The 13,341-nt window shown below is 36.6% G+C and overlaps 1 protein-coding gene across 4 annotated transcripts in view; it reads left to right on the top strand.

Moving 5' to 3' along the window:
* LOC109917213 (leucine-rich repeat-containing protein 63-like) overlaps positions 1–13,341 on the top strand; it is a 29,888-nt gene that overhangs the window by 3,784 nt on the left and 12,763 nt on the right. For 3 of the 4 annotated variants that reach the window (XM_048602898.1, XM_048602899.1, XM_048602897.1), the window contains exons 3-8: positions 1,471–1,872; positions 2,259–2,369; positions 5,027–5,101; positions 6,212–6,366; positions 8,282–8,380; positions 9,651–9,787. In XM_048602898.1, the coding sequence (XP_048458855.1) occupies positions 1,471–1,872; positions 2,259–2,369; positions 5,027–5,101; positions 6,212–6,366; positions 8,282–8,380; positions 9,651–9,787 (979 nt within the window). The remainder of the gene's footprint in view (positions 1–1,470; positions 1,873–2,258; positions 2,370–5,026; positions 5,102–6,211; positions 6,367–8,281; positions 8,381–9,650; positions 9,788–13,341) is intronic. The other variant, XM_048602900.1, reaches the window with a different exon arrangement.

The raw sequence follows: 13,341 nt of genomic DNA, 5'->3' as shown, positions 1-13,341 counted from the left end.
GAAGGGTCTAGGCCCGAAACGTCAGCCTTCCTGCTCCTCTGATGCTGCTTGGCCTGCTGTGTTCATCCAGCTCTACACCTTGTTATCTCAAGTAAACTATTTTCATTGGATTTGACAGACAGGTCTAGTTGTAGCAATGAAATATTTAAGCTCATTTACTTATTATTTTGCACTCGAATATTTCTTTTACCGAAGTATCTGTTTGGTCTCAGATGTAATTTTAAATGTGTGTCATAATATTACCTGGGGCTTGATTTGTATTACTGTTACTTCTGAATCAGAATGTTGTGGGTTCAAGGCACACTCCAGAAGCATTAGCACAAGACTACTAGCTGTGATCTAGTACATGGCTAACGGGGATTTGCTGTCGACATTGCTGACTTTTGGATGAAATGTTAAATCATGGCCCTTTTAAGTCGCTATAAAAAATTTTCTGCCAATACTTCAAAGAAGGGCAAGGGATCTATTTCTCAATGTCTTGGTTAATTTTGCAGTCTTTGTATGGAACTTAACAAAATCCTGTACGGAACTCTGCTCAGTGGGAAGTTCATTTTAATATTGGAATGTAGAGGCTGAACTATCTGCCTTCTAACAACATGGAAACAGAGTTCCTAAATTTCATAAGAGTGGATTTTAACATTGCAGCTTTGTACTGGTTCATAGTGTACTTGAGAACTTAGTGTGAGACTGCATTAGCACAATACTTAAAGATTTTTTATTGCTTTCAAACCATCAAAGGTCGCTAGATACTGAGTACAAGTAGGAGGCCATTTCAACACAGCATCCATTGGGATTCTGAAGTCAATGTAGCACATCGAGCACCCCTCCAAATGAAGTTAACTTACCGCAATACAGATTGAAGCTGGTCTTTCTATCTCAAGCATGATCTGTATTTGGCCATTGAAACACTGGACTACTGATTTGAGTCTCTTTTGAGCCTAAAGTCACGGGTTTAATGTATAACTGTCCTACTTGCCAAAATCTGAGTGCTAAACCCCTGTCCCCGAAACCATAAACTTCACACCTACCACTTTGAATAGTCTTTCAATGGTCTGCCCTAATGTCTCCTTCTATGCAGTGGTGTTGAGTTTTGGTTTGATGAAGCTTCAGTGAAGCACCTTGTGATATTTTATTACATTAAAGCTGCTTTATAAATACAGGCTCATGTTCCCTACTGCTACTGATAGTAAAATGTTCTAAGATGTAATACAAATATTTCTCCTTTCTCTTGCGTAGCATAATTCAGTCAATCCCCATGCCAAATGTACAACATTTAATTTCAGATCACTTTGAAATTTTAGAACTTACCAGTGTTCTAAGTGTTTGCCACATTGTGTAGGTTGTGTATATCAACAATGTAGGTATCTTATATATTTTAGTCATTCGTCAGAAAGATTACATTGTAGTAGTGTAATAACTGTTTTAGAATTTTAAGACAATTTTTTCAGTCTTTTTAAATATATACTACAGATAAAATTTCTACGAAAAATGCAGCAGCTCCCAAAGGTGAATGCAAGAAGGAATATGCAAAAGAATCAGACTCTGCCAATCAACTGAAGACACCCTGCAGCTCTTCTACTCCGAATAGATTTCTTTCCTGGGACTTTGCTGTATGTGGACAGGATGATTTGAGTTTTGCAGAGGATGACCTTTGGTACAGTTTGAATGGTTTTCTTCAGGAACCCAGTGTGAGAGTTCCACATTTGCAAAGTAAAGGCATAGTTTTATCTCGTTACAACTATGAAAAAATTGTGAGGCTCCTTGCTGCTGAATTATGGAATCAGAACCAGGAAAAAGTGAACGTTGTAGAATTGCCTATTGATGATATTCCACCCGTGTTGAGACGAGTACCTGAGAGACAGCGCACTATTGGTATGGTATTTTGACATTTTGGGAAAATTACAACTAAAATTCTGGGAATATTTTACTTGCAAACAAAGAGTTGTTTCTAATTACAAAGGAAATGGAGTTTTAAGGAATTTTGAAAGGAGACTTTCCTGATTAGCCAATGGAAAAATGTACTTGGAAGTGGGATATGTAAAGTATCCTTGTGTTGGAGAAATGAATTGGGTGGGGGAGGTTCCGAATTTGTCAGATTCTTACTTCTCAGTACCAGACGACGATCCCTCCTGGAAATGCACATATGCAGAGATGAGATAAAAGTGGAAAATTCTAACCTGCTATGTGTTCTGCAGTGAAATTGTGCAACAAAACAGATTTTTGAAGATTCACACTTGAAGTGTGGCTGCTAATTACAGGTACCCAAGAGAAGATTTTGCATCTTTTGGATAGGAAAAGGAGGCACCTAAATCGGGGAAAGGTGCTAATTTTTGAGGACCCCTCCCCCAACACAGTCCTCATCACAAATGGTAAGGTCTGATGAACTCCAGGTATTGGGCCTCATTATACTATTAATAGCATATTGGTGAAGGCTGTATAGATAAATACTGCAACTGTGGGCAGACTCCATTGTCGTGTCTCTTCAGTAAGTGGCAGATTTGGACTTGTTGTGGTAGGGGCAACAAATAGGAGCATTTCTAGTCTCTATGTTGGGCTTGGGAGAGCTGCTTTACAAATTGGGGGATCCTGGCATTGGAAATGAAGATACAGATCATGATAAATATATACTTTCTTTAAAAAGTACACAATATTTAGCTTTGCTTTTCCTTACTGAGCAGATTGCCTTGTTTGAACCTATTTTATTAATCAACATGTTAGGAGATGTTATTACACATCTCTGGAGCTGATGGGACTTGAACCTGGGTCTTCCGGTCCAGGGGGTAGGGATGCTACCACTGCACCACAAGAGGACCTTTGCCTTGGTTCAAACCAATGCAGCAGAAACAGGCTTGAAACAGTTTTGTTTTAATTGACTGATGGGATGAGGCAGTAACTAGTCAGGCCAGTATTTCTCACCTATTCCCTCAGTCCCCTTGAGAAAATGGTGATAATCTGCCTTCTTGAAAATGACCGAGTGGCTAGCTGGGCTTTTTCAGAGTGCAGTTAGGAATCTATCACATTGCTGTGGGTCTGGAGTTATGTATAGACTGGACCAGCTGAGGATGGCAGATTCCTTTCCCTAAAGGACATCATATTGTAAAGAATCTGACAGGTCTTACCTGCCATTATAGAACCCAACGATACTGTTTAGCATGTGAAAAACAGGCATAATTTGAATTCTCTTTCTGATCAGGCTCCTAACATAGACACCTAATGCCAGCCTTACAGGGAATGACCAGGTGCCATCAATGGGTTTGGGATCCAATTCAAATCAAAGGACTTGAAAGCCTTTGTCATGACAAATGATTATAGACTGTCAGAACTGATAGTTTTGGGCTTGGGCCCATAGCAGAAAATCCCAGTAAATCAGGAGCAAAATAATATTCAATTGCTACATTGCCTCAGAGAGGCTGTAAAAATAATTTGTACCGGAAATTGCAGTTGAAATGCTTAACAAAATCATACCTGGCCTTGTAATGTGGGATGCAATTTTTGTTAATGGGATTCTTGGAAAAGAAGCATTCTTCCTCTTTTTTGTTAGAAGAACAGTACCTCAGAGAATAACAGTCCCAGAGATATTAAGAGTTCCATGTTGGAACTCTGATTTGTTGGACTGTGATTTGTTTAAGAATAGCAATTTTGTAGGCTAATATTAATTCACCTTCCCATAATTCCTGTCAGTAAAAGTTTAACACACGGAGCCCATTTTATCTCCTAAGTGCTTAAACAACAGTGAAAGACTAATTTGTATTAATTCCTTCCATTTTATACAGGCTGTAGTGCAGGGTAGTATCCCTACCTCGACGCAAACAGATCCAGGTTTCCAGCTTTCTCCAGAGTGTGTAATAACATTGCTGGATAGGTTGGTTAGAAAATATCTATACAAGTACTGGAGAACGCTCCTGAATTTTACTAATGAGGTAAATATGGAAGGTGGACTGAAAAAAATCCTTTATTGACAGACATTACTTTAAACTAATCCCTGATGTAACTTAACATAATATGAATGGAATGCAGTTGTCACTGTGAAAGCTGTCAATATCCCATGTTCCTCAATTATGAAAAATTCTTGAGGTGCCATATTGCTCTCGATGTAAATTTAGGCCAGTTTTTTTCAAGTTGAGCTAAGCCAAAGCTAGTCAGTTATGTTTTCTGTTGCTAGCTATGACTCAACTGCTGTGACAAAAACAAGTTGCTGGAAAAGCTCAGCAGGTTTGGCAGATCTATAAGGAAAAAATTCAGAGTTAACGTTTCGGGTCCGGTGACCCTTCCTCAGAACTGAGGACATTACTTTATCAGTTCTGAGGAAGGGTCACTGGACCTGAATCGTTAACTCTGACCTTTTTTCTTCACAGATCCTGCCAGACCTGCTGATCTTTTCCAGCAACTTCTGTTTTCATTCCTGATTTACAGCATCCGCAGCTCTTTCAGTTTTTACTCAACTGCTCTGTCTGGGGGGTGAACTATTTTCCCTTTAAGTCTGTGGCTAACAGGGGAACAGGATTTGTTTACTGGAGTAGGTAAGTAAGATCACCATGAAAATCGAACACATCCCTTTTGATCCAAGGCGCATGTTTACCCCAGTCAAAATACTGTACAAACAGAAGCAAACATTATCTGGTTACAGAGGTGTCACTAGAAAGCCAACACTAGTATGAAATACCTGGGATCGTATATGACCTCTCCAACCTTTGTTTACTGAATGAAGTTGCACTTTAAACATAAAAATGTGCCACTCATGTCCCAAGAGCAAAGTTTCAAAAACATGGACTTGTCACAGCCCTAAGCTGTTCCGTACAGAACTTCTGTACATACTTTGTTATTATCAGAAGAAGATCCACTACAATCTTCTTGGGGTGAAAATAACGTTGGGGAATAAATACTGGCTTTCCCAGTGATCCCCTCATACTAACCACGAAATATAACAAATTTGCCAGAACAAATAATTTCACCAATGAACTTCTACATTTGTGAATCAACAATTTGTATTAGCTTGTACTAATAATTGGGAATTTTATCGTTACAGAAATGATTGCTGCTGCTAGGCACTTAGAAAATGACCTAAAACGTGGTATCAGGCCAGAACTGCCTGGCTATCCAGGTAATAAAAATATAGAAAAAAAATGAAAGAATAAACCCCAATGGAATGTAAAAAACACACTAATCAAACGTTTGACGTGATACTCAGCAATGGATTTGAAAGATCATCATACTCTGTTCAGTGTAATATTACAGAACATTTAATACAAAAGTACATCAGCTACCACAAAATTAATGTTTGAATATAGAAATTTCATGTTACAATTCATCATAAGTGCATGTTGGATAACATTTCTATTTAAAATGTCTTATTGCACAATTTATTGTTTCAATTAAATAATTTGAAGAAGGCATGTAAATAAAGTGACCTTCTGTCTTCATTTGCCAGTTGTGATTTCTCAAAGTCCATTACTTAGTTAATCATAAAAATTCGCAATTTATTAGAGACACTTTCACCATCTCTGGTAAATTGTGTCACAAAAGATCCAGTGATAGAAACATAAAATCATTTGTTGAATGCTAATACGTATCTGGAGGTATGAACTTAACTTGGAGGGTTGAAAGTTGAATGTAACAGCCTCAAAATCCTCTCTATTTGAGCATTCCTGAGTTTAATTGCCTTACTATCGGTGGTCATGTTTCAGCTTCCTAAGCCTTCAGATCTGTAATATCCTTCCTACGTCTAGCTGGCTCTCTACCTGTTTTCCTCCTTTAAGACAAACCTTAAAGCCTACATCACAATCAGCTTTTGGTTATCTGCCCTAATATCTCCTAACGTGGCATGGTGTCAAATTTCAGTTGCTCGTGTGAAGCATATGGTGAAACTTTATTTTACATAAAAGGCTCAATATTAATGCAATTAATTATTTTTATTGTCACCTTCACTAAACCCTACAGTTCAGTGTTGATAGGATTAATACTTATAGAGTCATAGACCCATACAGCATGCAAACAGACCCTTTGGTCCAACCATAATCCCAAACTAAACTAGCCTCAGCCTGCCTGCACTTGGCCCATGTTCCTGCAAACATTTCTTATTCATGTACTTATCTAAATGTCTTTTAAACATTGTGACTGTACCCGCATCCACCACTACCTCTGGAAGTTCATTACACACGCAAACCACTCTCTGTGTAAAAAGAATTGCTCCTCATGTCTTTTCTGACTTCAGGTGCAGGCCCAAATACTGAAGGAGATAAAGAAATTGTTGAATCTTCAGACAGTGAATCCCTAGAATCAGAGGAAAAACCAGAAGGAAATGTAAACCCGTATGCTCTTCTTGTTCTAAGAACCCTAGCAATCAGAAAAGATTCTTTAAACCTCAGGGTAAGTCACTGAATGATCTGCTCACTTAAAATGTAGTCATTTTCAGATACCAACAGTCTGACATAGTCATGCAATGTACCCAGACTTTGGGTACATTCTGTCCCACCAGCAAGGCACACCCACCTCACCAATTGGGAAGGAGTTTCCCTGGGGGTTCTCAGCATTGACTCCAGACTGCATGAAATCTCATGGCATCAGGTTAAACATGAGCAAGGAAGTGTCCTACCAATTACGACCACCAGCACCCTCTGTCCTTGGCTGCTAATCAGTACTCCGCCATGTTGAACATCACTTGGAGGATGTTGTGAGGGTGGCAAGGGCTTAAGATGGACTCTGGGTGCAGGATTTCAATGTCCGTCGCCAAAAGTGGCTTTATAGCATCACTACTGACTGAGCTGGCCAAGTCCTAAAGAGCATAGCAGCTCAACTGAGTCTGTGCCATGTTGTAAGGGAACTAACAAAAGATAATTTTTTGTTTTAAGTTCATTTATGGGATATGTATGTCACTGGCTAGGCCAGCATCTATTGTCAATCCTTAATTGCACAAAGGGCAGTTTAGCGTCCATCGCAGTACTGTGGATTTGGAGCCACTTATAGGCCAAACCAGATAAAGGTGGCAGAATTCCTTCCCTAAAGGAGGGGAAGGACATTAGCGAACCAGATGGGTTTTTACAACATTTGACAGTAGTTACATGATCACTGTTAGACTAACCTTTTAAAAAAGAACCATATTTAAATTTCATCATCTGCCATGGTGGGGATCAAGCTCATGCCCTTGAAATATTAGTCTACAGCTCTGGATTACTAGTCTAGTGATATGACCACCACACTACCACCTCCCCACTAACCTACTTGATCTTGTCCTCACCAATCTACTTGTTGCACAGTTCTTGTGAAGACAAAGTTTTATCTTTATATTGAGGATACCCTCCATTGTGTTGAGTGCTACTAAATCCCCTACCCCAATCACCAGCAGTTTAATCAGCTACAATCTGTAATCTCATGACCTGGTATATCCACATTCTGCCATTAACATCAGGCCAAGACACCAACCCTGATTCAATGAAGAGTGCAGGAAAGCAAACCAGGACCAGTTCCGGGCGTTCTTAAAAATGAGCTGTCAAGCTTCAGAAGCTTCAACATCGGACTGTTTGCATGCCAAACAGCAGAAGCAGCATGAAATAGACAGGGCAAAGTGATTATACAACCAAGGGATTTACTTTATTTACTCTACTTTACTAAATGACAGTCAATCTGACAAAATTACAAACAACATTACTCCTAACTTGTATTTAGTTTGCTTTTGATTTTCCTTTAGAGGTAATTCCCCTTTTTCCTTTGTTTGGGCTCACAAAGATTTTCTCCTAATCTGACCTCTCAATTCTCTTTAAAAACAAATCAAGTACCAAATCTCTGTGACCTAGAACAGGTTGAGTTCATAACATCTATTATATTTTTCTACATAATTTCATTGTAGTTGAAACTCAGTTCTTTTACATCCCTTGACGGTTCAATGTTTCGTTGGGTTTCATACATATCCAAACTGTTTTGAAAATTTTCAGTTTTTTGTTATTGCAATTGCACAAGTTTGCAGCTAATACTTGGGGCATAATTAACTACATTGAACTGTATGAATATCAATGCAGTGTTTCTTCATGTCATCATTATTTTGTTCCCTAGGTCCCTGAAGAACATTGGAGGTGCAGCCAATTCATCAATGCCCTTTATAAACAATTTTAATAACTATCAAAGTCTGTCAAAGCATCTTGAGTATTTTTGAAACATATAGCATTTCTATAATTTCAATTTCAGTTTTAATTCTTAATGAATTAACATAATGACAAAAGATAGAGGTATTTTTCAGGTTTTGAAGAATATGATTATCGACTTGTTTAATATCATCACTATATTGTAGGGTCATTTTCTTCACCAACTTCCTGATCTGACTGCACTTGTTTCCATATTAAAGTATCTGAACCTGTCATTCAACACTTTACAGGACATTCCTGTGGAGGTGAGAGCAATTTATTAAAATTGGATTTGTATTATTATTTTACTTAGATGAGTTATGTGATCATGTGAAAGCCTAAACTTTAGCAGTCCTACGGTGACACCTCTCATAGCCAACTGCCATAATTAAATTAATGATTGGCATCTGATCACCAAGAATGTTGGAGAACAAATGTAGAGCGTATTGTGACATACCCCTAATTACACAATCAATGGATTAGTTTGAGACTAGGCTACTTTTTACCAAATTAAGATTTAGTGGCATCTGCTATATTAAATATTCTCTATCCTCACAGCCCTGGAGCAAATAAACTAACATGTAAAGTAGTTTCTAGTGAGTAGAACTGAAAACACAGACAATGTCACTTAGCTCGTCAATGATCTTTCTTTATTGTTTTTTCCATAATGCTGGTGCATTAACTGAGAAATTGCATTGCCTGTATAGAAGATGGTTTGAGATATTTTTATTACTTGAAGTTAACTGCTACGTAGAAGATTTAGAAGTGAAATAACTGCACAGAGGCCAGTATCCCATCACCAAGGCACGCTTTATTTACATGTACACTCGCTGTGACCAGCCAGCTCGGTGTTGGTCGCTGAAGTCAGGAAACTTTCTGAATCCCCTGTTTATATCTGTCAGCCAGGGCTCCTTGATTGACCCAGGCTAATAACCAGAATCAAGAATCTCATAGTTAATAAGTTCCACCTGGTTCCAGTCACTACAAGAAGGTAAGAAATTAATTAGTTTCACATTATAAATGCCACAGTACCTTTGGCATCACAACAAGCCACAGGTTAGTACCTTTATGAAAAAATTAGACTATCCATCTCTTTTTCAAATTCTTTGGTCAGATTTGGTCTCTCATCTAAGGACAAAAGTATGTTTTTCCATTTGCACATCGATGAAACTGACCTTTGTTTTCTAATTATTTTTGTCTGGATTTATTTTTGGCAGTGTATGAGAAATGTTGGGGAATTACGTAATTGAAGTAAAAATTATTTAGCATGGAAAACAAAATATTTGGCCATAGAATACTTGTATTCTTGTGTACTTTTTTATTGCTTTATCTCTCTATATCTCTTTATATTAAATTTCTCGAGTCTCAATTTGGCTATTCATACTTGTTCTTCCCAACATTTGAATTTTTAAGTTTTATAGGCCAACTACCAATAGTCAGAAATGTTAATATGTTACTAGCAACTATTAAACGGTACTTTAAAAACAATTTAAGTGAATGAATATGTTTTCATATTAACTGTTCTTTTCCCTTAAGATTTATAGATTCTCCCACCTTGAAGTGCTAAATTTACGAGATAATCCTATAGGGGAGATTTCTTCTGATATTGCAAAACTGACGAACCTGAGAATCTTTAATATTTCTTTCTGCCAGATTTCTGCCCTGCCTGATGGGTAAGGTGTTTCAAATGTCTTCTACAGCCTAATAGCAATTTTTCAGAGTAAGTCTTGACACAGATATTGTAAAAGAAAAAGAATTATGAACTTGTTTGCTATCATAAAGGGATGTGAGCTGTAAGGTCATGTTGGGAAACTGTGGGATCCCGATTATTTTATCTCCGCAATGCAGCAAACAACTTCCAGTAAAAACTGAAAGAACTGTGGATGCTGTAAATCAGAAACAGTTCTGGGTAAGGGTCACTGGACCCAAAATGTTAACTCTGATTTCTCTCCACAGATGCTGCCAGACCTGCTGAGCTTTTCCAGCAATTTCAGTTTCTATAAACAAATTTCCTGTCCCTCAGATTACTTTTTATTTAAAAGTAAAATTTAATTAAAAGTCTCCTGTTCCAATTATTTACCAGTAGTTGTTTAGTGATACAGAATTTGAGTGTTGCTGGAAAAATTTTATCAAGACTTCTCATTTTGCACTCATTGGGATAATTCACAAGAATGTACTAATATAAATGGAAAACAACATCTACACTGTATGAAAGGACAGTGCTGATTGAATTATCCATCAATACTGAAAACTGTATTTTATTCTTCTTACATTGTCCCCCAAATATTTCTGTTTCTATTATTTACACTATTATTTACAATATTATTAAATAATTTATTAAAAATATCCTTTTCTATCTTACTTTCCATGTTCAGTATGTAGTCCTTCTCAGTGTTTCAGGCATTGTGCCATACTAGCAAGCTCTTAATAACCATTGAATCTCTCAAGGATCTGCTAATTGCTGTGATTGTGATTTGACTGATTTGGATACCGTGAGGTAGATTAATCAGGAGTGCGTTGGGAATTATTTGAAAATCCAACACCCCCAGCTAAAAAATCTGTCAGCACTGCACCAACCATAAACCTGGCTGCTCTGCAGTGATAATATATGGATATAATAAGCTTTAATTGAATCAGAATGAGACTTCTACCCCCATCTGGGAGGAGATTCTGCGCTATAGATCTGGTTGGACAGCTATTTTGCAGTTGTAGTTACATTTCCAAATTTTCTAATATTTCAACTTCTATTTGCATTCTCTACATTAGTTTTGAACAGAAGTTCGATTCCCTCATGGGATTTTCACCCTTACCATGCTTAAATTACTTCTGACATGTGATGCAGTAAGTATCTGTCTGAGGGTAAATTAGCTCACCAATTTATTTAGTTTTATTCCACATTGACAAATGTGTATCAAAGCAGGATAACTGATTCCAAGGTAATCTCACATGCACTGTATAATTAAGATTGGAGGAGCTGATGCAGAAGATGTCGTTTCTTATTGTATTGCCTCTGCTTTAAATACTTTGCATACCACTGCCCTTTGCTAAGTATGATAACCCATATTTTGTCATTTCACTACTGTCATTGTAACCATGAAACAAATCACTAATCCATATTATCATTGATAGAAGATGAGATTCAATCATTTTTTAAGATATAAATGTTATTTACAACTTGAGTGAGTCATCTAAAAAGAAAACCTTTCTTGGAATCTTTTTCTTTTGCCAGTCAAAATCTTACTTTCTCACTCTTGTCCTATTATTGTTCTTGATCAATCTTTCTTTAGCCTTTTAATATGGTGATCTGCTCGAATTGTCTTATTGCAGATCATTTCACCCTCTAAGTTCAAAATAATATCATACATGGACTTAAAATTCATGTGTATCAATCTTGATGATACTCTTTACTACTCCTATTCCTTTTGTCAAATCCAAATTCTCCTTTTTTCTTGAATTTTGCTCACTTTAGCAGGTATCAATATGTTTAACTCTATCCTAATTGTTTTAAGGTCTGTTTCTCTAAGGAGTAAGTGTCAATGCTTTGATGATTTTACTGGCCATGTTAACTATTTCACGCCATGCTGTTTTTCAAGTCATTGCAAAGATTTAAAACTCATTCTTCAGTGCAATATTTCCTATCCTTTGAACCAGTCTGATTTTAATTGGTTGCCAGCATTTTCTTGTACTCAAGACATGATATCCAATCTTATGCCACTCATTATTAATTCTCATGTGATCCTAACAAAAGTAGTGGGAAGATTTTACTCATTCTTCCATGTCTGGTCCTGGATGGTGGCCTGGAACTGTCAACTTCAGTTCCATTAAAAACAATCAAATACATAATCATTATCAAGAGAAAACTACCAATTTACTATTGCTATCTATAATACCAAATTGACATTCTACTGAATTATACGAAGACGCATTGTTCCAATTCCCATTTGCTGCTGTTGTTTTCTCATCTCTATCTTCTAGTCTCAATCACTTCTTCTCACTAATTTTTACATTACCCACTAGTTTCCATCCCATCTGTATCATGAGCCCTGGAGAAATTTTACAGTCTAATAAAATATTATCATAATATATTTAAAATAGAAATAAAACAGTTCTGATTGATTCAATAACCTACTTTAATTTGTTCTTAATCTTAGATGACATTTTCTTTCAAAGGTTACTTGATAAATCACTCTGGATTTTTTATTTCACATTTCAAAATTTTACCATATTCAAATAGCATTTCTGGTTAACATGTTTTTCCTTTAATGTTTCATTTATTTCTTTTCAAACGAAAGGGGAATATTTTTTCTTCGCTTGAATTGAAACCATGGAGACTATTAATATACATTTTGTTATTTTCCCTGAGGCCCTTTAAATTTCAGGCAAGCATTCCCTTTAAATGTTTTTTAATCTTAATTTAATCCATTGTTATTATTAATTTTGATCAGGCTTAGTGTTTTTGAAATGCCTGATACTTGATATTTAGTGTTTTTACAGCAGTTCGTGTGTTCCAAAGTACATTGTTAACAAATGGTTTGGTGGGTTAAGGATAATTCATTTTCAAAACATAGGAAATAAGTAGAGATTCATATTTGTACTCTGTGAGGGAGGAATTCTTTTGCCCATGTAGTCTCATACTTATATTCTTGAAACTTCTCGCATTGAAACCTCAGGCTGAGATATTGCAGTGAACTCAACCATTATAGTATAAATGGTGGGAGATGTAGTAACATTTGAAAACATCTGCCAAGTGTGAAGTGGCCAGATTTCATCTGATCAGCAGTCCAGAGATGACAATCTCATCTCCATGTAGCGAATCAGGAATTCTGTACATTTTTAAACATAAAAAATGAAGCAGAAAGGAAAACATGTTTTTTTTTTGGAAAATAACTGAAGGTAAAAGAATGTTTTATTTCTTACTTCCAAGAGGCACCAAGATCCTAGAATGAATAACTTGTATTTTTATACAATTTGTTGAACTTGTTAATATCTTGATACTTTGTGAGGATGTTTATACATTTTAATTACCGTTGTACGACTTGTTCTTGGAATTTATCCATTTTACTAACAATGCTAATATGTTTCTTCAGTTTACATTTGCATAGTGCCTAAGTCAAATATCTCAAGATGCTTGATAGTAATGTTATCAAATTAATGTGGGCACCAAGCCACATAGGGAGGTATTAGGGCTGGTGACTACAAGAATGGCCAAAAGAAAATATATTAAGGA

Source organism: Rhincodon typus, chromosome 11 (genome assembly GCF_021869965.1).
Source record: "Rhincodon typus isolate 14 chromosome 11, sRhiTyp1.1, whole genome shotgun sequence".
Classification (NCBI taxonomy): domain Eukaryota; kingdom Metazoa; phylum Chordata; class Chondrichthyes; order Orectolobiformes; family Rhincodontidae; genus Rhincodon; species Rhincodon typus.
Note: the sequence above shows the minus strand (reverse complement) of the source record. Positions and strands in the feature narration are given on the sequence as shown.